The sequence below is a fragment of the Liolophura sinensis genome, chromosome 7, assembly GCF_032854445.1.
Source record: "Liolophura sinensis isolate JHLJ2023 chromosome 7, CUHK_Ljap_v2, whole genome shotgun sequence".
Classification (NCBI taxonomy): Eukaryota; Metazoa; Mollusca; class Polyplacophora; order Chitonida; family Chitonidae; genus Liolophura; species Liolophura sinensis.
This window is the reverse complement of record NC_088301.1, coordinates 50,826,582-50,850,780: the sequence shown is the minus strand read 5'-3', so window position 1 is coordinate 50,850,780 and position 24,199 is coordinate 50,826,582. Positions and strand designations below refer to the sequence as shown.

The window sequence follows — 24,199 nt, the reverse complement described above, 5'->3', positions numbered from 1 at the left end:
TTCTTCGAATCATGATGATTGGATGTAGTAGGCTTTGGTTTAGGCCTGTCTGGCTAATTTTCTCAAAATTTGTCCTCTTTACGGTAGGCTTACTTTCTAATATAGCTGTAGTAATTGTGAAGGTGTTGGTATGTGGTTCTTTCAACCCTTTTTTTTTTTTAGCTTAGTTTGACTTGACAAGTTTAATATGCACTCACAACCACACTCAGCGGGGAATTTGTAAAGTCAGTGCTTGCGTGTCTTGTCTTGGCTGAACTGGTTCAGTTGTCAATTCATCCGGGGATCCAGTTCGGGTTATGTTCAGTTGCATGTGCACGCCCCCTAGCGGTTGTTAAGAAGTGGCGTACATAGCAGCCACGAAAAAAAAAATGCAGCTGTTTGCAAGGGTTCTGTAACTTGTATGTATTTGTTTTATGCTATTATCTCCCATGCTGTTACCCGAAGATAAACAGTGGCAATTGTAAGTATCAATTGGCAATTAGAGTAGATGCAGATGACCTTAATCACAAGAAAATAATTATTAGTAACTCTTAGCGTTAAACTACAACAACAACATAAGTTTACAGTGGGAAACATGCGCATTAGTGTTCAAACATATTTATTTTTACGTTATGTGAAGCTCGGAATAGAATAATGTTCGAGTTCCTTAATTTCTCCACGTTTTTGGAAAGATGTTTTGTCTTATTTAATACAACCAATGACGTGGGGCTTACTAAGCCATCTCTGGGATATACATGTAGGTAGGTCTAGTACTAGTACAGACTACAGATCGTCACATGACAAAATAAAGTTAGCATATTTAAAATATTTGGGCAGTACCTTTTTAAGATTATTTCTCTTTCTCACAGGCTATTAAGATGCTATTATTATGATATTTGATTTATATACTGTGAGTATAAACATTCTCTCTAGATCTCGGGGAGAGTCGTTAAATGTGATCTTTGGATCCCTTTGGACTTGGATATCAGAGCCATATATTTGTCAAAATCATGGAGTGGACAGATATATACAGGGTAGCTGGGAGTGAAAAGGTTCAAGATCTGGAGGTTGAACTAAAGAAAGAATTGGATGAGTTGAAAAATGAACTTGAGGAAAATGCAATGATTCATGGAATTCCATCTAAACCTATCAGGTACTTATTTGTCTCCTGTTTAATTGTCTATTGAACTTGCTAATGTAGTGTACGCATTTATCACCAAAATGAGGGTGACAAAAGATAAGTACAGTTTTGATCTTTACACATAATGTAGTTTAATCAGCTGTATAAAGATGACTTTTTAAATTACCATTAGCCTAAAAAGTCCAAATTAGCTACATTTCTTACTATTCTTGTTTTACACTTGTATACCATTCATACTCAAACATGCCGTGTGATCAAAGAGAGCTTACATTGAATCTTTGCAGTTCTGTGCCTATACCCAAAAGTATCAGTCACTATCGCAATGATAGAAAGCTCATCATTGAAAGAGCTATGCAAGTAAGTCTTCTTTGCCTTTTACAAGTTCAGTAAACTTTAATTGCAGTGAATGCTACACATTTTCCCTTACATGTTTTGTAATATTGACAGCTATGTTAAAGTTATGTTTGATATTGATAACATGTTCAATGCACCTTAAAACACATACCATTTTGATATGATTCTATTTTAATTGCAAAACATATTTTGTAGCTTAATGTAGCACATAAATATTATATTTGTAAATTTCATTGCAGAAAGTGTAATAAGTAAAACTCTTACGATTGCTGTACATGAGATCTACTGATAAGTTAATGCAGACGTTGGTATTTTGATACAACACTTGCTTTTGACCTGCAGGTCAGTGAAGCCCAACCCCTTGTAGTGCAAGCTGATGTCATGAAGGAAGAAATGTTAGCAACACAAAAAGAGGAGTACACAAAAAACAGCATACCCTTATTACTACATCAGGTAATCAGTGGAATATGTTTTTGGAAATATGAAACATGTTTTGTTTTTTTTCCAACAAAGCTTTATTGACAGCATGTTGCAGATAGTAAATGGTCATTAGATTGATGTGTTATTGGGAAATAATTGCATGATATGATAAATCTGTTTAGATCATAGCTACAGAAAATGTAATACTCTTGTTACCACTGTTATTCTTTTAATAATCAGTATGTGTTGTTTACTTACCTAGCCTTTCTCACCACTGTTGTGCTTTGATTTCAGTACTTCTTAGACCGCATACAGCAATTGGTTCAGTGTAAACACATGCACATGCTGAGATGGAAAAGATTCAGTGAAAACACCAATTTTGTTGAGTCTCTTTATACACTATACCATGCACGTCTCCAGTGAGTATACTGCTAGAATTTATTTATACCTTACTTTACCTGTACACATGAAGGTTGTCATACAATGAAATATATTTTAACATGCTATGCCAGAGCTTATTTGTAAACTGCCTTGAATATCATGCTGCCATTTAAGCTGTGTAGGATGTGGTGCTGCAAATGTTTTGTGCCACTTCTGAGCTTGAATTTATTTGTTAAGCCCCTGTACCTCAGTGTTTGTGGGTTCTAAAATTAATTGTGCCTTCAAACTCATTTACAAAACAACTGCCCTTGTGGATTCATATCAGTAGAATCCAGTTGCACTTTGTAAGTATTTCTTCTTAATTAAAGGGAACTAAAAATGCCCAAAGTGGACAATAAAAAAAAAAAAAAAAATAAGAGCCAGTATTATGTGACCCATAATTATCATGATGTATACATGTATACCTTTACTTTGTGGTCAGCTCAGCACTTAAACATTTAGGAAACCACTATTAGAATATCCAATCTTTCCTTTGGTACATATATTCGGCTTCAGTTATACATGTAGGTATAATATTATTTGATACTTGAGTTATTGTGACTGGTATTTAATCAACCACTGATGCAGAAATCTTTAAAGCACAACTTGTACTTGGACACTCCCTTTTGCGAGTCAGATGTTCTACAAATAGTAAATGTCATGGACATTTTTTAAAGATTTTGTATCCACATGTTTCCATAAACTAAACTTACATTTAACTTCTTAGACACATCATGGCAGAGTACAGAGACTGCATTGAGAGAGCTCAGCGCCTGGCCGTGGTGAAGGAAGGGTATTTGTCACACACAGACCAGGGAATCCAGGCAGTAAAAGAAGAAGATCTTCTTATTTACCTCCGCTGGCTTGTCTGTCACCTCCACTCTGTGAAAATGTTTAACCAGTACCTACGGGTATGTTGATGCAGATGAGAACATCTGTCTTCTTGTATATCCAAACTCTTAAATTGATTAGCAATCTCCATTCAACTGTTTTTCACATGGGAAATCTAGGTTTGTTTGCATCATGTTAACACAGTCAAATGCTGATGTGAGTATCCAACCATAGATACAATGCATTTTGACAGAACAAGCATGTTTTGTCTCTCATTCACGTGTACATTTAAGTACCATCTACTGTTCCTTCACAGGTGTTACAGTGGTTGCCTGTGACAAGAAAAATGGATTTTGCTGTGAAAGAAAGGGATAGAGAGGTAAATTTTATGTTATACATACATTAATTCTTTTCTCCTGAATTATTAAAGTGAGGAATTGAAAAAATCAACAGATATCCTCCTGCACATGTATCCACAAGTAAAGTACAATGTAACAGCTGTATCCCTTTAATAACTCACAATACTTGATCTTAGGAAAGTGTTTTAAGATTTGTTCAGAAGATAGGTTGATCTCCTATTGGGAAAATGTAAGTGTAAGCTCCAAAACTACTGTTTTATGGCCTTTATTTGCCTCTAAAAGTGTAATGGTGGTTGAATCTTCCCTACAAATACAGTATTTAGATTATGTACATGTACTTGTTCAAATTGCATGTGCATTCATCAGTTTTGAGAGATAGTACTTGTATTAAATCTGTTGTGTTGCAGGAAGAAGCCTCCTTGTCATCCCGGATGGCATCACGCTACCAGGACGACTCTCTGTTTGTGTCACAATCATTCTCTGCTGACTCCCGCCGAGGATCAGCTACATCATCACTGATCCTAAACAATGTGCCTCCAGTCCCACCCCCTATCAGCTCAACACTCCTCACTGTGGTCCCAATGACCTCCTCCTCCTTTATCCATGCTTCAGCAGCTGCAGGTACATGGTTACTTTTCAGTGCTGAATTGGTCACAGCTTGCTGATAACTTGGATAATAGGTTGAACTAAAGTTTGTTAACAGAGGGTTACAACTGGTCCCTGAAATCCCAGAAAATATTTGAATTTTATTTTTAAAAAATTTCAATGCCTTGAAAGTTCTTGATTTCTTCATGTTTATATGATAATGCGTTATTTTTGAATGTACTGACAAATAAGGTATGAAAACCGTATCCATCTTTAATTGTGAAAATCTTTACTTAAATTAAATAGTCTTGTAGGATATTAGGCCTTTAAAATGTTTGAAAAACATTTTCTTTCTTATAATTAAGCTATATGGGTTTAGGTTTGAATCCAGCTAAAAGATTAAATTATCATGTTATCATTTAAGAGTTTTGCTTTTGTTTCCAAGATATTTGGACAACAAACAAGCCAGCTGAGTTCAGATTTTTTGAGCAAACTAATCTTGCGATGAGATTAGTGTAAAACTGGTGCATATGTTTTCTTAGAGGCCAAAATGATATTAAACTCATGTGACCCTCCTACTTGCTGTGATCTCATTAAAGTCAAGAGATTTGCCCAGGTGGTTTAATGCCAGCACTAGATCCTCCACTCATTAGGAATATGGTCTTATATCAAAAGAAAGATCCTTTCACAACAACTGTTAACCACCACTTGACTAGATGCATAAATAAATTGTTTGGAAATTGGCATAAATATGCTTCTACATTATTAATAGTAATTATGCATGTTTTGTGTAAACTTTCAGGGGGTGGTGTTGCAGGGGACGAAGAACTACTTCAACTGCCTCTCCATGTGAATGAGTTTGAAAAGCTGCGCCAAGTTCTTAGCTTCCTTCTCAGCATCTATGGCATCAGTTATGTTAGTAAATATACAGTTTGTGGATTTTGAAAAACAAAAACAAAATTGCTGTAAAAGCTAGTTATTCTGAACTGCCGTGAGAAGCTTTATCAAGATGGAGGCAATCATTCTGTGATGCCAAAACAATTACTATATTGTACTATACTTTTTACGTAAGCTATGGAACAGTATGTAGACAGAGCTGTTTATGTAGTGTGTTCAAACATGTTTTGCAATGATGGGTTCTTTATTTTGTCAGGATGTGCAAAATGTTACCACTTCTGCTGAAGAAATGGAAATATACAGCATGGTCAACAAAAAGTTTCGACAGATATTTGGACGCCAGGAGCACATGAAAACATTTAGAACCTATGATACATTTGAGGTTTGTGTGGTTTCTTTTATCTCAAAAGAAAAAAGTAGCCCAATAACTAGGGCAGCCATGTCATTGCACCGTTGTGAAATCATACTGGCTGTTTGTAATTTTCTACAAAATAATCCCAGAGCTTTTACCTGTATAAATGGCAGTGCAAACACTGTGTTTACTTCATTTAGTATCATGGTATGCCTGTGACTACTCGCACATATGGTCATTCATGGCTATATTTGTAGGCTGGCCAGGAGAATTGGGGAGCAGACACATTTCTACATGCGCTGAAGAAAGAGGCCAACTGGCAGGAGTTTGTGAGACTCAAACCAGAAAAGGATGCACATCAAGAAAAGCAAATGACTCAGCTGCGCCACAGAAAGAAGATTGACGAACTGTTGAGAGTGCAATCACACTTTCTGCAGGTGATGGATGCTGAGGTAAGGGTTGTATCCCAGTAATAGTTAGCCCTGATTCCTCATTTAGTACATCTAAACAAATAACATCCACTATCTCTTTTCCAGATATAAGGTATATAGGCTTCATTTTCAGTTTAACAGAGAACCATAATAATGTTGCTAACTCTATCAATAATATCCCTTTCACTGATCTATGTTAAGGTGATGTAATTCTTTACATCTTTGCTAGATATATGAATCTGATGACACATCTACAATTTTGTAGCATGTGCTAAAGGCTTTGAAGGAACATGCAGCTTTGGTGCGGGATCCTCCCGGTGTACAGGCTGCCTCAGTCACAGCGAACAAGACACCTTACAACACGGCCACAATTATGAAGAGGATATATTCAAACCCTGACTTTTTCAGTTTGTAAGTAACAGTTTTCTGCCAAAGTCTTTATGCTGCAGATACATGTAAGGCTATCTTCAGTTTCTTCCACCCAAAAAGCTGAAAGCAATTGTATAAATGAAACGTTGTGTGTGGCATTTAAAAAAAAAAGTCAAATAAAAATATATATGTCAGTGAGGTCAGATGTTTTGAAGTACATGTAATATCTCCTGTGGACCTCTACTAAAAGCTGGCACACTTCCATGTCCATCTCATTTACTATGGTGATCTACTTCTTCATGAAACAGGTCCCTGACTGACCACATATTTTTTTGTACCAGAATGTTTATTGCGAAATGTATAAGATTGGAATATTAACATTGTCCACCTCTGGAATGGGGGGAATTTCCCTTTCTTTTTAGCTTGGCCACACACTTAACACAAAATGAAAAGGTAATTGAAAATAGACAATACAGTGTATGTGATAATGTTTCTGGCTGGAATAACGTGGTTCAGCTCTACTGTAACAGATTGTAACCCATGTATATGTATGATTCTTAGGGGTGAGAAATCCGAAGATGCGAAGGTCCAGGAAATTGATGAGAGAGACATTGAGAATGTTAACTTGTCACGCTCTTCCAGTGTAACCTCTGGGTGGGGCAAACGCAAAGACAGTTACAGTTACTTCAACAGTGTCCAAATGTTGGGTATGCAAATTTTCCATTAGTATTTGATAATTTCTTTGACAAATGACTTGCATGCATGAAGGCACCATTGTAGTCTCCTTTCCTCCATGGTTCGCTCCCTAATAGTAGTTTTTTTCTTTTTATATCCTAAAACAAAATGTTGAAAAACTTACTTGGACTCCTGCATGTTGGGATATGCCAGAAATATAGTTCAGTAAACCTTGCCTTTCATAAATCCTAGTTTTTTTGAAATGGCAGTTTGAATTACATGCAGAAATGATATTGTTATTTGTGGTTCCATGTGTTACTGACAGGTCTGGATGAAGGTGACCAAGAGTGCAGTGACCCAGCCACAATACAGGGAGCCTACATGTCATACTTACTTTTAAGACACTTGAGGATACGAGATCTTCAGAGAACGGTGAGTACAAAAACACTAATACATGTATTTCTAAGATGACAGTTATGATCAGATTGAGCCCATTTCTACATGCATTATTGAGATGAGGCTTGACATTTTTTGTTTTTTTGAATATCATTATTTTAGTTTTAATCCTTTTGTATTAGATTTTATTAAATGAATATTCATTTGGGGATTTTTGTTTTCATTAACCATTGGAAAAGAAATATTTCTTTCCATTTGACCTACAAGAATAGTTGATTAATTAAAACAGCACTATATTAATTATTGTAATAGTTAAAGTAACAGGTACATCTAATAATCTTTTCTCTTTTTTTTTTTAGCCAAACTTATGCTTCAGTGTTATGATTGTATTATTTTCAGTGCTTGAGTGTGTTCAACTACTTCCGCTCGGTGGAGAGGACCCTGACCATTAATGATGGTGGACTGTCAATGGAGGCTGACAAAGCCACTCAGGCCAGGTAACCTTGATTGCAAATTAGAAAAATTAGTATGTTTTTTGTGAATTGTGCAAATCTTTTAAGGTAGAAAAGAAAGCTAACATATGAAGTAAAGTTCATCATAAAGACAACTGAAAACTGTGTGTAAAAATACTTTCATTTATTTTTTCAGATTTTTTTAAAGAGTGTTTAAGAATGATTCAATAGTGGATATTTTTCACTGGAATTATTTTTTGTGGTAAATTATTGACCGCAAAACCTGCGAAACTTAGTTTCACATTGTGACACTTATTGTTTAAGTGTTATTCAAGTGTCAGTACATACATTTACAAAATTGACGCCAAAATTATTATCACAATTGTGTGAATGTGTTTGCGTACAGCAAGCAAAACCATCGCAAGGGGACAGAAGTGGATGGAACAACTGGAGGAGGAGGCGGCCTTGGGTATCATGGATATCTTCACAATACTCCTTTAGATTTCAAGTAAGTTACTTGATTAAATGAAGCATGGTTGCTTACCACTAGCCTGAGTGCTGTATTTTGAAAAATGATATTTATGACACAATATGGAGATCAAGGCCTTCAGTCACTAAAGGTAAGCAAATTCTTACTGGTCCAAAATGACACCTCTTTCCCTCCGACACCCCTTAAGGTCCATACTTCTGAGCTTCTCAAATTCTTCATCATTCATCCTGTTGTGAAATTTTTTCAAATATAAATGTTAAAGTAAAGGTAATCAGAAATGTTTGCCTAACAACATGTGTTGTTGTTGCAACATGTGTTGCATTATTGAAGTAGATTCTCAAGCCTCATTTGTACATTGTGTTTGCCTTCCATTTAAAATGTTTGATGTCCACATGTGCCAGAAAGGTCAGAAAGGACATAATGTAACACATTATTGATTTTATTTCTCCACAGAATGAGCGAGACAGAATTTATGGAGTTTTGTGACATTCAAAACCATGATGACTTTTATTTGTGGGAGGAAGGCCGTGTCCACGTGCAGGATCAGCAGGGTTATTACATTGTCTATGATGCAGCCATGAATGACCTCAAGTATGTATTGTGTACTGGGTGTACATGTGGTAGTCTTGTCTGACCTATTAACTAACAGTAAACTTTTTTACATTTACTGAAAACGTTTGTAAAATTTACATTCCATAACTACTTTGATGTTGTTCAGTCTTTACTGTGTAGTAAATGTGGATAAAGAAAAACATACACACACATAAAAGCTTACCCACAAAAAAAATAATAAAATAATAATTTATCCTTGTTCCTTTGTGTGATATTAATGAAACCTTTTTGCTTTTGTGTGACATTTTGAAACATTGTTTGTTTGATGTGGCATTTTGTAGAGCTCTGGAAAATGACTTGTTACTGCTGGCCTCATACTTTATAGACAAGGACAGAGACTTAAGGACAGCATCTGGTATCAAAAGATCCAGTTTAAGCTCATTCAGAAGACGACAGGTACATAACCAGTGTTGGATCTTATTTAGTTTCTGCTAGAAGGCCATAAAATACAATCCGTTAAATGTACATGTAGTACATGTAAATAAGCCATCCAGGACATTGAAATGTTTACATCACCTGGTAATGATGGTTACAAATCTACACATGTGACCTGATGTTTGTAACAATGTAATTTTTTTGTCATATCCAATCATGTTGTCAATAAATGTCACCATTTTGTTTGTCTTTGACAGTCAGTTGCTGGTGACACAGATCTATCAAGCTATGCTCATCAGGAAGTTGACAGGATTGCTATCCTCATGGACATCTGGACAAATGAAACAGCCTTCATGGAATGCAAAAAAGAGGTGTGCTTACTTTGTGAATAACTTACTTAGTAATTCTACATGTACATGTACAGGTATATATATATATATATATATATATATATATATATATATATATATGTATATATCTATATCCACTATACCAGCACACCAAGAAATGGGGCCTCTACAGCTACCCTACAGCTTTTCCATGCCAGTGTTAACATATGTATAGTGAAACATGTCTTCTCTTTAGTACAACAAATTTTAATTATCCTGATATCCTGGCTCAACTTTAGCTCTTAGCATTAAAGGGAACATAAGGGTGTAAAATACCAACAATATCAACAACCCAGGTATAAGTTTGAGACTTGCAGTTTGAGTTTCATATGGATTCTTTTATGCTTGTTTAGGGTTTGGTAGCTAAGGTTTTGGGAACTGAACCCCAGTCCCTGTCAGTTGAATAGAATGATTTCCATGTCATGTTACATGATGTATATACAGTTGGTTGACCCCTAAACTTGAACTTGAAAGGGAGTTCATTCAATATTATAGCACAATGTAAATAACTGCATTATTGTTGGATTGTGGTTAGATTTCACGTAGTTTGTATCAGTACACTAATTAATTCATACAGTGTGCAAATATTGACCTTTACTTAGATGTCTTGATAATAGAGGAGTTTTGAGTTGGCAACTTTGTTGAAATTGATTTACTGATCACCTGTCTCACCCTTTTCCAAAGGCACAAATGACACATCTTTCCATTATGGACTTCTCCAGTTCACAAAACACTCAGATTCTCAATTTTCTCTATCTTTTGTCTACATTGAAATACTTTTTTGGGCACATTTTACAGACCCACATGTTTTAGTGAATCATTGAGATCAAAAATAGCTGCCCAAGATTTTTGACAGATCACATGATACAGTTGGACTTTTCTGCCTCCAACAATAAAAGATTTTGAGCTCGAAACTCCCCTATTAAACTGGAATTTTTGGTTTATATTCGAATTTTATTCCAAAATAAGGTACATGTACTAGACATGTGTGTGGAATGACTTTCCCTTTGGAAAGATTCTTTTGAAAACTGATCTTAAGCTACATAGAGCTTAAGATACATTGAGACAGTAAGATACATCAGTCCTTGCCCACCAATAAAATCTTTGAGCCAAATGATATAAATGTCATTGCATTTTTTTACTTATTTTAGCATTCTCCATCAGGTCCCCCTATTTTGCTCAAATTAATCTCTTTGACCATATAAAGATATCTAATGTAATAATATGTAAACATAAATTTGCTATATATTTTATACATGGTATCTTATTGCCTTAGCAATGTGATCATTACCACAATGTCCTTTTTTTTTTTTTTTATTTATTTATTTATTTATTTTTTTGGTTGGTTTAGCTGCTGGATTGTTACCTGGAAGCATACCAGCATGTTTTTGACCGAGATGAGAAGAGGGCTCTTGCACAAGTAATCACAAACATCATACATCAACGACCACGGATTGATTTCAAAGACAAGTACTTCATCAAGACTTACAGGACTGAATGTGTCACTTTGAGGTTACACTGCAAACTGCTGAAAAGCATCCTTGATAAACAGGTTTGTGAAAACTTCCAGTGCAGTTTAATAGTAAGGACTTTTTAAAGGAAAAGTCTGCACCATGTAAAGGAGCATTAAAAAGAAGAGATGAAAAGACATGAAATAGCATTGAATTTTGTTTTGTTTTTTTTTTTGCATAAACTTTATTTTATGGTAAGCTATAATAACTTCATGTGGCATTTACATTTGTTTACATAATACTCTAAATGTTATTTTTTTCTTAGATTGAGGAGCAGAGGGAATATGCCCAGAGAGTGTGCCGGGAGGGGGATGGGGAGTTTGGGCTACCCCATAAAGTCATACCAAAGCAGCCAGTCTCTATTAATATGAGCAGGTAAATTCACCAACTTTAGTTAAGTATACATGTAAAGAAATTACTACCTGAGGTTGAGGTGTTAAAGCTATTTCAACTCAGGTAGTAACTGACAGTGGTTTCATTGTTTGGCAAGAATCATTAATTTTACCTGATCACTGTTTAAATGTTTGAACATATTTTTGTTATAGTCCTTAACTAATTCATATGTAATATCAGTTGAACACACCTGGTACACATCACTTGAATCAGTTGAAAACCCAGTATGTGTCACTTGAGCTCCTGGTACACATAACTTGACACCCGATGTGTCACTTATGCATCTGATACATACTCCTTGACACTCAAAGTGTCACTTAAACATGCGGTACACATCACTTGACACCTAATGTGTTAGTTTAACACCAAGTGCACATCACTTGACACTCAGAGTTTCACTTAAACATGTGGTACACATTACTTGACACCAAATGTGTTAGTTGAACACCCAGTACACATCACTTGACACCCATTGTGTCACTTAAACTTGTGGTTCACATCACTTGACACCCTATGTGTCAGATGAACACCAAGTACACATCACTTGACATCCAGTGTGTCACTTAAATAAATGCGGTATACATCACTTGACACCTAATGTGTTAGTTAAACACCCAGCACACATCACTTGACACCCAGTGTGTCACTTAGCCATGTGGTACACGTCACTTGACACCCAACATGCAGTACACATCACTTGACACCCAGTGTGTCACTTAAACATGTGATGTACGAACCTTGAACACCTTTGGTCATAGAAATTCTGCAGCTGAACTGCATATATAGGATGAATGAAATGCAGCAAACAATGGAGCCAGTTTGTAATAAATGGTAATATGTGATGTAACAGTAAGCAATAAAGTACATATAGTAGTCTAACATGTAGATGGGTATTCATAAATACAAATATTCTGTTTTACATATCAGTTGTCTTGTGGAAAGCTTTGGTCAGTATCAGGAATAAAGATACAGAGAAATAAGCAATTTGTGTATGGTGGTGAGTAAGTATCAGATCAAATCCAGTGGTGTGTTTTCATCATGTGGGAACTTTTCCATCTGTAAAACCTTTTATTTAAGTACCATTATTTTTTGGAGTCAACATTATCAGAGTTTTTAACTGGATCCAGCACCACTTCTCACTTTTGGTCACTACATGGCACTATTCTTACTCTAAATGCTTATTGATTTCCAGTCATAAGGAAGAAGAAGTCCCACGGTAATTTTCATGACCTGTTTTACATTTGTGTGGCACCATTTTTTGTCTTTGCACAGCACGATTCATCGCTAGAATAGTTCAATCAACATGTATACATACGGGATCACATGCCATAGAATTTCCGTACCCATACTGAGGGCCCAAAATAAGATAAAATAAAATATTAATTAAAAAGGTGTTTCTTTTGAAGTTGACCTAACAGTGTTTTTTTGAATGATTCTTTTAGCCGAAATTATTGTTCTCAAAAGCATACCCAAGTTAAGAAGCTGTATTTGACACTGATGTGCTCACACATAAAGGTAATACATGCACATCATAGGGCCTGTGTGTGATGTGCAGTTTAAGATTAGAATTGTTTCCAGAATCCTTGCACTGTTTGACAGCATCATTTGACAACATAGAATGAAAAGTGATTGTTTTTAGCATTGGCATATTTACATGTGGAAGAGATTTCATGCATGGATTTATGTACTTTGCTTCAATATGCATTTTTACCTGTTCTTTTTCCTGGTTGCTATGAATCATTTGTTGTTGTACCTTCTACGTTTATGATTTAAATGGATGCTAATTTTACAATAGACAAATATCCATAAAATTTGCAGATAAACTTTATGTTGTTCATTGATGCCATATCTATGCACCCAACGCATAATGGGATTTGAAGATTACATCATCGAGAAAGATTAGAAGGTTGATATATTATTTTGGTCCTTCAAACCAATTTTCTATCCCAAATTCCTGAATAATAGTAAGTTGTGGCAATATCCATGGAAATAATGTGGTGGTCAGATGGCTTTTTATTTCTCATTTTTTAAATGTGTTTGTAGATTGGCTTTGTAGAATGGCATTACCTTAGATCTCACGAGTGAATTTAGGTACAATGTCATTGTCATTTGTGACAGATATAATAAACCGAAACCATATATGAATTTATTTGGCATTCAGTTTGTCATGCATATATCTTGGTTTTATTAAATACCTTTTAATGAGAAAACAGTATTAACACAGACATTCTTTTCATCTCTCTGCTGTTATGTTAAATGTGCACTGCGAAATTAGGCAATTAGGCCTTAAAATACATTTGTAGGGTGTAATGCCATGTTTAATATATTCCAAAGTTGGGTCTGTCCGTGGGAAAATTTTAATTTTTTTGGTTTTAAGTTTGGTCTGGAAGCCACTATGATGTGATTTCAAAAAATATTATTGAGACATCATTCAAAATAAAGTATATGACCATGTTACGAATGGAAAGTGTTTTTTTTTTAAATGTATAAACTAGAGGCCAGTAAACACTTTTGGCTAGGTATGATTTAAATTTGTTAAGCCCATCAGTTTACGCCCAAAAGATATTTTTAAGGATGGCTTTACTACCTGCATGATATACATATATGATGCACATTGCTTGTAGTCACCTTTGTTAAATTAAAAGGTGTAAGTTAAGCCAACATTACTAACATTACTAAAAGATTGTCTTTTTCCACAATGTGTTTAAATATTATTTCATGTAGTATATGCTTGTTTTTTTTTTATCTGTATACTTTCTCAGATCAGCCCTGAAGAATGTTTTCTTGATGGAGTTCCATCCATCTCTTGCAATATCATCTCGACTTCCAGAAGCCTTGAAGTACGCTTATGGGGTATGTTATATAATGTACCAGTAAATCACAACATTTTGGCTAGCATGAGTTCATGTACATTGTACTGTCATACTGAAGATCAGTGGAAATGTGTTTTCTTGCCCACTTTTATCGGACGGCAGTGTGTGATACAGTCTCACTCTAAAAAAAAAAGCAAAAAATACCAGACACACCGGTCTTAGTGTGCTAATGGGAAGTCTTAATAGTGCACACATTCATGTATGGTAATCACTCACGAATAAACAAAATGCAGTGTCCTTGGAAGGCTATATTAACCTCCATATTAAGTCCATGAAATGTGTTAATGTAGGAATTGGTACATATGCATCGCCCTGAATCAACGTACGAGATGGTTATGTTGGAGAGGAATTTGCTGGAGGTCTGCTTGAAGGAGTGGGAGAAACTGCCTGTGATGGGCAGGTCATACTCACCACACATACAGAAGGATGTAAGTTACCAATACCAGAAAACTTAAATGTACATGTATTGCATAACAAAGATGTTAAATGTATTAAATTAATTTTATTTGACTTATGGGATTTAACTTCAAATTCTGTTAATAAATCTGAGCTGTGACATCTCATGAAAAGTTGATGTCGTTTTGCACACAGGTCACATTTAGGTGAATAGCCTGTTAAAAGATAAAATGTCAGAAATTTATAAGAGCTATTCCAGTGTCAAGATGTGTAAAAGCATTGTTAATACATGTAATATGAAAGGCTTTCCTAAAGTATACATAAAAAAGTATTAAAACTGCTGTTGTAAGTTTCAGGCGATGGTACAGAAGTTTTCTGTCATATTACATGGTGTGAGGTCATACTAGGACTCTTGATTTCACCCATTGCTGATTTGTGATGTTTTTACAACATAACTGCCTTACTCAACATTTCATCTGCCTGATTTAATGTCGCATAAGGAATATTATCACATCACATCAGGAAAATTTACTGTAACTGCTGATGATTCTGTTTATCTGAGGTTTCCCCTTACAGGGGTTATATAGTGTTATTCTTCGTTAATACTTTTGAACCAAGGTGTTACTTCTGTTTCATAGGGTATCCTTCATTTTATTATATGCTTGTCACAGGGGTAAACAATATATTGTTATTGTTGTTGTCATTCAGATAACTTGAATGGTTTAGAATGTTAATTTTGAGTATGTTGTGTATTTATACATTTTTAATATGCATATGCTTATTTTTTAGTTTCATAATATTGTGTAGATTAATAAATGTGGCCATGAATGTTTTTGTTGGACTTTTTTTATTTGACCTTGATATGTTTCTTGACATTATTTCCTGACATTGTAGTTGTTCTCAGATGTCTTTGTTGAGGACCCTCTTTTTATCTGTGAGATCGCTGTGTCCCAGTGGCATCAAGAGGAGAAAACTATGGGGCGATGCTCACTCAAGGAAAAGCAACTCAGTATGATTTCTACCATCTGTAGAATGATGGAGGTGAGTTGAGAAGAATGGTCTGACTGTTGGTCCGCTCAATACCAGGTGTTTATTATAAAGGCAACACTGAATTTAGACCATGTTTGCCTATAACTGTTTGAAAACATTTAAATATTTTGGTTACATTTTTTTTTTATTGTATTTACTTCCTATGTGTCTTACCCATCACATCATGTAGATGTCAGGATTTATTACATTTAAGCTATCCATAGATGAACATTTAGAAATTATCACCTGACCTTCTCTAATATTTTCAGGTGGTGACAAGTAGGTACAGGCTAATGGATGCTGCATGGGAAACAGAAATTTTATCCAAGGTGACCACCATTTTCAGTGTGTAAAACTTGAAAATAAAGAGAATAACATTGCTTGATGTTTATAAGTACTATTATAATTGAGATGTGCATCCTTTTTAACACTTTATGCTATGGAAAACCATGTACTTGTACATAATTTTACCTGCAAAAAAAAAAAAAAATTGGGTGAACTTTTAAATCCGAATCCATGTTTTTCACATATTCCAGGTATACAGAAAACAGGCTGTTGAGCTTGGATTTGAGGACTACCATTTGTTTCTACGCTTTGTGCAGTTTGAATTTGCCAGTTTCAAAGAAGATGCCGGTAAACCTCCCCCTGTGTTTCTGACAGCTGTACATGAGGAGGACCCAAGTGTGGACAGGTGAGATATTTGCTGTGTTGTAAATTTTACATAGCAGATTATTGGGTGAATTGTAGAATATCTTTTAGTTAAGTATTAAAAGCATGTCTGGATAATCTTTTACTTACTAATAGACAGTATTCTCATTTTTAATCCAACTTGAAGTTCATATGTAAATTTTGTTTTTGACTACCAAAGGTAGTGTTGAAATCCTGTTTTTTATATATGAGATACAACTTGTGATATTTTTCTTCTTTTGACTTATTTTACTAAATTTTTTAACAGAGAATTGATTTATGTTAACGTGCTATGAATGGGTGTTTGATTTGGCAGGTATACCCCATCATTTTTGTACCTGGCAATACAGGAGCTAGATGAAAACCATGTTGGACGGTTCAGCTTCAGGGGAAGAGATGGCCTTCTTCAGGTGAGTCACCAGGGTATGTTAACCAGTCAATACCAACCAATTAATTCCAATTTGTTTTGAATTTCACAACCTGCATCCCTTTAATAGACCTTCATCATATCAGCAAAATTAATATTAATTTTTGAAGCTGGTAACAGTTGAATTTTGACACTGAAGTTCAGTGTGTTTGTAATACCAAGGTACTGGAATAAAATGAACTCTTTATTTTACATTTTAGGTTTACCGTCCAGGTGGGCTGGAGAATCTACAGGTGATTCTAAAGGCTCAGGTAGTTCACAAGAACTGCTTGATCTGTGCAGTCCAACAGGTCAGCGCCTGTCAGCCAGTGAAAGGAATCGTGGGAGATAGGAAAAGGTACACCATTTGTTAAGCAAAATTTTGCATTTGAAAGAAGAAATAACGGTATTACATGTTTCCAGATTTTTACATTGTGTAAAAGATAAGTGCACTATCAATGTGTTTTCACTACTTCTGTGGCCTAGTGATTAGAGCCAGGTCCGGTTGTAACAAAGACTTCAAACACTGGTACTTGTTTCTGCCTTGCTTGACGCTCAGTACTGAGATGTTACAGCAAGGAAACAGGACTGGTTGGCTTGGTATCAGTATGATGTAACTGTGTTGGGTTTCATGTCTGGTGTCTTCGGCATGATACTTCAGTGGTATGTTATTGGGTGCAGTGATGTTCACATCGCTGAAGCGATTCTCCTATACATTGGTCTTCTGCACTGAATTGATGGATCTTTGCAGGATAAATTCGTTACATGGTGACTCAGTGATAGGATACGCAAATGGTGTCAGTAATCCTCATATTGAAAGAGGGATGAGGATTATTGACAACACTTGTGTGTGTTCCTTTGTTACAGCGGACGAGCCACCCCAACTGAGACAAAGAGCGAGAAAAGCACCTTAACACAGATGACTGGCTTCTCAAGTGGCACCCAGGGCACAGCCCTAGCCTCTAAACGAGGAGTAGATTCGAAATCCAGGGATAAAACTATAGAGTCTTTTATCTCCATCCAGCTAGAAAAGGTAGCTCATCCAGATTTATATTTCTTCAGTGTACAAGGACTGTGTATGTATTTGTTCATTCTTTAAGAGGCATATAGAAGTTGACAGAGTAACATCACAAAGTTTCTGTATGGATAACAACTTCTGATTTTATTTTTATCATGTGTATATATGTGTGTTGAAGGGACGAATATTGGATGCAAAAATGCATTTTGATTCAGTATAGATATTCTGATTTTCAAGGGACCAAGTCGAGATTTGATGCTGAATGAATTTGTGAAGAAGAAAGCTGCAATGGGTGTAGCATTGCGCAACACTGAAGAGATGGAGAAAGTCAAGCGGTAAGAACAAAAGTACATAAATTGATGCCATTTTTTGAGTCACAATTTTTGTAAATGAATTTTTTTCCAAACTATCAGCTATAGTCATAATTATAAAGGTTTTCAGAATAACACCTGTCAGATGTGTGGTCACAAAATGTATGATCTTAGACTACTAAAATTCTTTTAGTACAAGTATAGGCCCTGATATTTGTTTCTTTGCTGTGTTAACATTTTGTTGCACTTTACACTGTTTTACTTTAATCTATCAGATTGTTAATTTTGACATCGCTCTGCATATGTATGCATATGTCTGTTCAATTACCATTAGCTGATCTGATTGCTATTTCTGAATTTTCTGTTGACAGAAACCTTATCTCAAACTACTGTGAGGAGTTTTTCATGAGAATGGCTCAATATTCTTTGAGGTCACAGATTCTTATGTATCATTACAGTATGCTCGCTTTACTGGATCAATTTCCAAGCATAAGGTACATACATATTCACATAAATTTCATATTTCCTTATTTCATATTTCCTTAAAATTGTGGATGCAATTATGCCTACTCCAATATTTTTATGAGCAGAATAGAAAAGGATCTAAAATAGAAATATGTTTATGTGTAAATACTTCCTCAATACATAAACCCTTTTGTTGTGTAAGTGGGAAATGCTGCTGTGCAACTTAAAACATCAGTAAAATGTAAAAAAACAGTTTTATATGTGTAAGTAAATACAAAAAATTGCTGTAATTACTGTATCAGAAAGGTATGGTTGAGCCTTTTGAAGGAAAGTATATTGCAGTGTTTAAAAACTAGATCTGATGGCTCAATATTTTGACCATCTAGAATGTCAAAAGACAACAAAACAAGATCAGGTTTGTTACTTGTTTTTCTTTCTTCTAGGGACACATATTTCATGGTAGGAGAGGCTAATGAAAAGAAAACGGCTGAAGACAGCATGGAAGGAATGGAATCTGAACCTGGGTAGGATTCATTTTGCGCACATCATACACTACGTTATTGTCTAATCATGAGTCCTCCCTGGCTAGTGCAACCATTTCAGGGTATGTCTCGCTTCTATGATAGTTGTAAGTCGCAAGAAAATATTTCAGGTATTTATTTCCTTTCCGCCAATTTGGCACTAAGTTTAAACATATAGATTGTTTAATTTCACCGCAATCTCTTTCTTGACAGTCAAATGAAGAAGCGACCTAGACGACTGCTGTCTGCAGACGGCAAGCACCTCCTCAACCTCTGGTTTATCCCTCACCATACAGAAGTCCTTGTGATGTTCAAAACCCTGGATGATCATGCATGTGTCAGAGCTCTCACCCATAGCTTATGTATTGTTTCATCACTCCATGATATCCTCCAGTATCTCTGTGCGCATTCTAGCCTGGGATCCTCTCATGCAAGGTTTGGTTCCCAAAAAATGGAGTTTGTGTCTGCAGACTGGGGAGGCAATGAAGGAATAGGTATGTTACATGAATGGTGTTGTGTGAAAATTTCACAGAAATCTAGCTGGAGTGTCATCAATTTTTGTGCCTGATGATAATTTGTTTGTGCATATACATGTATCTGCACCATCTTCTTCAGATGTATATATGTATTTTATTTGTTGGTATTTGATTGACATTTAGCATGTGGCTGGTACATGTAGCTGTAAGTGAACAACACACTGCTTATGGATTTAAGTTCTAGGTTTATGAGGCGGCAATGTTTCAATCTTAATGAGAAAATAGTTAAAACAGCTAAACTATTGCCACTTCCAGGTGCTGAGCTTCGGGAAATCCAGAAACAGATTAACAACTTACCTGAGATGCATGAACCTGAGATCGTGGGTGATTTCTTAGCTCTCAGACGGGATGTCATGTTTCTGGAGATCGACACAGCTGTGAGACACTCTATGATAGACACTTTCCTTCACACTGGAAATGTGCAGGCATTCAAGGTAATTGTCAGAGCAAAACTTAACACTTTTGTATAAGCATAACTGTGTATGTAGTCTGCATATTTTAGTTAGAAATGTATAAAATATGTCTCATCAGTTTTTATAGTTATACCTGATTGCATAGGCATTTCCATGAATGTTATGAACATTAAAATTTGATTGGTACAGACCGTAAGGATGGCTATTGGAAGACTGTTGGAGATAAATATAGAGATAATTCAGTGTCCATCTTGGACATAAGAATACACTGTGAAGTCTCCGGTACTTTAGATCTTTTACATGCTGATAACATTTTTCTTTCCTTTGATTTTTAGGCCATCAGTGACAACATCTACTCAGCACTTCCCACACTGAGCAATGTTCAGCGACCAAGCCTGTTTAGTACTTATCTTAACATACCGGAGCCATTAGAGGCACGGGATGCAAAAGCAAGTCTGCTGTTTCCATGGAGAGCCTTCTGTGGAAGGTACATGTATTTATCATTTGGCTTCAAGTTTGCAGCTATATTTTTGAGTGATAATGTATTGATGTGAATTTGCAGATAAAACTACTGAGTTTTGACATACTTTAACGTCAGTGGGCATTAGTGCGCATTTCCTAGTTATACAAGTTGATTCCAAGCTGATCTTCCTCTGCTGTCCAGCGTTTGTGAACTACCGCTTAACTGCACAGAAACAGTGATGTATTACAGAATAGTACATGTGTAAAAGTAGTACACCAAGTTGACAGCCTTGTTTTGAGGGCAGTGTTCCCTTATATTATACATGTATCAGCATAATTTTTTTTCTTTTTTCCCCAAGGAATGGACCGTTTCCTACATTGTTTTGGCCCTTCCACCAGATAGAGCACAACATACAGTTGGCGATGGCAGGCTTAAAGGATGTTGATAGGTGAGAAGTTTTAAAAAACAAAAAATACAATTAATAAACAGTTAAAGCACATTTGTGCAATCTCCAGTCAGTTGTCAGTAATTTTTCTGTATCATTTTTGTACCGTGGAGTAATTTGGTTTTAGCCAGCTGTTTATAGCCTTATCCCCATCTCTGTCTCCAGACATGTGGCCAATGGGGAGTTGCTGGGTGTTGTTCTACTGATGGAGGATGTTCTGCTGGCTGGGATCCAGGATGCCTCTGCCCTGGGGCATGACGGGGACGGAGAAGGCAGCCAAAAGAGTTCCCCAGCCTCCTCTCGGCCGGTCAGTCGGCTCAGCAAAGACATGCCCCGGCCCACCATGAGGCTTTCCCAGGATCAAACCAAAAAGACGGGTATGTACAGTCTGTGATTGTTTGTGCAGTAGTGTGAACCCAAATGTCAAATCAACCAATTGTTATGTTTTCCTAACCTTGTCCATTCATCCTTGTCCAAACATCCAGATGTTTTCAATTTGATGTATACAGTAAAAATAAATGTAAAATGCAACTCTGGACATTTCTTAGTGACAGGTAAATTTTTGTTTAAGTTTGATGTGCAGACAGTGAAGTGTGTTCATATTCAGCTAAATGTAGGTCTGGTTCCAGCCATGTCAGTGAAAGTTTCCCTTGGTTTATGAGCAGTTTTTGAGATGATAAAAGGAACTCAAAAGAGTCCAATCTATTTGTTGTCAGGTACATTGTTGTTAATCTGAATTTCATCCTTTTTAAAACAAGGGGTTTAAACTGATGGTGTGACTTACGTTAATAGGACTGCTAAAGAATCTGGACAAGGAAATTCGACTGAAGAATAAGATAGAATCTCTGGGAGGCCAATGGTCATCTCTGAAGAATCGCTGGAAAGCTTATCATATGTTCTTCTGTATAGTTATACTTCCTGATTTTTATAGCGTTCAAAAAAGGTAGTGAATAACGCTTTCTGCTACAAAATAGCGGCTACAAGATGACATTGCAGTAACATCCATATAGACCATGGAAACTCCGATTTACATGTATGTTCATGCTAAAGTTGGTAAAGTTTGTTAATTCATAAACATTTAGCCAGTATTTATGCTTTCAGAATAAGTGCAGAGAATTTGGCAGTATTGTGACATTTACTTATTTGATTGGTTTTTCACAGTATTATTGCCACTGAAGAATATTCCTCTTCTCTGACCACCATCAGGATTATCAATAAAAGAATTGAACCCTGAGAAAGAAAAAAAAAAACAACCTTGACCACACATTGTCATGCAGTCACCTGATTAAACTCCTTACTTAAAGTTGTAGCTGAACCAGAACTAGTGCTGGATTTAAGGCTGTAACCTCGTTGGTCACTTCTGACACAGGCCATTAGTTTGCTCACCCGATTTCATTGCTTAATAATGTGATATCCACATGCATGTGCATTTATATTCATATTAGTGTATGTTATGCCATTGGCAGTAGTAGGCCCAGATTGCATTGTTACATTTTACATTCTTGCAGAATTATGGATACATCCTCTGTCTTCAGGAAATTGCTTTTGCAATAAGTAAACATCCTATTTTTTTCTGGTGTACATTGCTTTTCATTTCATTCATGATAGTCATAGATTCAGTGTTAGTTTCTTGAATGATATGCAGATTATAATGTGCATGTAATTCATGTAAAACATTTTAGAAGTAGCTTTTGGTGGAGAGAGAAATTCTTTAAAGAGCTCCAATCAACTAGTAGTGAAGAGATAACATTGAAATTTCAATACAGCATTTTTTAGTTTGGCAAACTCAGAGTGAGTCTCCCTACCTAAGTTGTGGTCTTACAGGAAATTGATCTTTGCATTTTATTGATAGTCATAGAAATTTTGTTTTATGCTTAGTTTTGTAGTTTAAAAACAATTATATGTAGTTGATAGCCACATTTAATGCTTTATATACATGTAAGATGATAGAAGAAGCATGCATTGAATTATTTTATCTTTATATCATTCTTTTATCCATTCATTTTTTCAACATTTTGGTGTGTTATGTAATGTGTTACCTGGAAAGTAATTTATATAAAAACTTGATTACGAGCGGCCACTATAAGAGCTTTACAAAAGCATCTTAATGATAGATAGATACAGTATGATGCCACTTTGCCAAGCCTATTGAGATGGTTTCACATTATCTTTAATCTGTTAAGTGATATAAAACATTTGTCACCGAGTAAGCATCTTCAGACAACAATTAGCAACATCAGAGGAATGAAGCTTTTGTATCAAACAATCTAACCTTCATTAAAAAGAAACCAATTAAAACAAGATCTCTAGGGAATAAATCACTAGAAAAGAAGGATTTCATTAAAAGTTGAAATTTGAAGATTTTGTATTAAATTCATTTGTAACCCTTTCAGTAAAGTATTTAAACATATTCAGGGCCCCTTGCGATAATGGATGTGTACATTCTTGTAAGTTACCCAGCATTTATTGTTCTTACCTTACCAGCTGTTCCCCCACCAAAGCAAGGCTTATCTCGAACCCATGAACCTCTGGAGGCGTATCGTCTCCTGAGGTCATTCCTTCTCCTCTGGAAAAGACAGGAGGTGTTAAAAGCTGACTGGGGAAGACGCAAACTCATTGTGGAAAGGATTGAATCTCCTCACTTGTACAAAGAATTCTGGTAATACTTGCAGACACAAAGCTTACATATCTTTGCCTCACAGTTGTGTATTTTTTTGGTTAGATAATGCATCGTCTTCACCATTTTTTCTTCTAGTCAATTCCATTTGGGAAGACATTAAAGGTTTATGGGTGCCAATTTCTCTGTTCTTTGTACTGTTCTTTTCACTTCCAGTTGTAAAAATAATATTTGTTTAATTTAGCATTTATTAATTTTTAAAACCAGAGGTGAGAAATATTTCCTCCCACTGTGTACATGTAGATAGGGATAGCAATAACGGTGTTCATAACAATATTTCTTCATTGCCTTAAAGTTAAACAAATGTCATGTTCATCTTTACAGTAAACAGTACAAGCTGGAGATTCTGTTTCCCGTGATTCAAAGTGTGGCACGTCGTTTGGGACAAGGAGACTTATATGAAGGTCTAGTCTCCGAATCAGAACCTTTGGTCATGCCAAAAGGATCTTCAGAGATTGAAATCCGGTCAAGACAAGTAAGTTACAATTACAATAAACTCCTATTGGTGACGAGCCTTTAGCTTATGTA

The 24,199-nt window shown here is 35.7% G+C and overlaps 1 protein-coding gene across 3 annotated transcripts in view; it reads left to right on the top strand.

The window, feature by feature from the left end:
* Positions 1-335: 335 nt before the first annotated feature.
* LOC135469969 (uncharacterized) overlaps positions 336-24,199 on the top strand; it is a 34,926-nt gene continuing 11,062 nt past the window's right edge. For all 3 annotated transcript variants that reach the window (XM_064748642.1, XM_064748641.1, XM_064748644.1), the window contains exons 1-40: positions 336-460; positions 913-1,132; positions 1,405-1,477; positions 1,817-1,927; positions 2,189-2,313; positions 3,042-3,225; positions 3,462-3,524; positions 3,912-4,125; positions 4,892-5,004; positions 5,243-5,368; positions 5,596-5,790; positions 6,035-6,180; positions 6,700-6,845; positions 7,139-7,245; positions 7,609-7,706; positions 8,068-8,169; positions 8,605-8,742; positions 9,045-9,159; positions 9,396-9,509; positions 10,879-11,079; positions 11,304-11,413; positions 12,624-12,647; positions 14,194-14,284; positions 14,595-14,732; positions 15,595-15,741; positions 15,999-16,058; positions 16,266-16,420; positions 16,733-16,826; positions 17,044-17,180; positions 17,690-17,855; positions 18,078-18,175; positions 18,523-18,645; positions 19,060-19,140; positions 19,351-19,631; positions 19,929-20,107; positions 20,422-20,573; positions 20,908-20,997; positions 21,160-21,371; positions 23,479-23,653; positions 23,996-24,146. In XM_064748642.1, the coding sequence (XP_064604712.1) occupies positions 990-1,132; positions 1,405-1,477; positions 1,817-1,927; positions 2,189-2,313; positions 3,042-3,225; positions 3,462-3,524; positions 3,912-4,125; positions 4,892-5,004; positions 5,243-5,368; positions 5,596-5,790; positions 6,035-6,180; positions 6,700-6,845; positions 7,139-7,245; positions 7,609-7,706; positions 8,068-8,169; positions 8,605-8,742; positions 9,045-9,159; positions 9,396-9,509; positions 10,879-11,079; positions 11,304-11,413; positions 12,624-12,647; positions 14,194-14,284; positions 14,595-14,732; positions 15,595-15,741; positions 15,999-16,058; positions 16,266-16,420; positions 16,733-16,826; positions 17,044-17,180; positions 17,690-17,855; positions 18,078-18,175; positions 18,523-18,645; positions 19,060-19,140; positions 19,351-19,631; positions 19,929-20,107; positions 20,422-20,573; positions 20,908-20,997; positions 21,160-21,371; positions 23,479-23,653; positions 23,996-24,146 (5,178 nt within the window). In that variant the 5' untranslated portion in view covers positions 336-460; positions 913-989. The remainder of the gene's footprint in view (positions 461-912; positions 1,133-1,404; positions 1,478-1,816; positions 1,928-2,188; positions 2,314-3,041; positions 3,226-3,461; positions 3,525-3,911; positions 4,126-4,891; positions 5,005-5,242; positions 5,369-5,595; positions 5,791-6,034; positions 6,181-6,699; positions 6,846-7,138; positions 7,246-7,608; positions 7,707-8,067; positions 8,170-8,604; positions 8,743-9,044; positions 9,160-9,395; positions 9,510-10,878; positions 11,080-11,303; positions 11,414-12,623; positions 12,648-14,193; positions 14,285-14,594; positions 14,733-15,594; positions 15,742-15,998; positions 16,059-16,265; positions 16,421-16,732; positions 16,827-17,043; positions 17,181-17,689; positions 17,856-18,077; positions 18,176-18,522; positions 18,646-19,059; positions 19,141-19,350; positions 19,632-19,928; positions 20,108-20,421; positions 20,574-20,907; positions 20,998-21,159; positions 21,372-23,478; positions 23,654-23,995; positions 24,147-24,199) is intronic.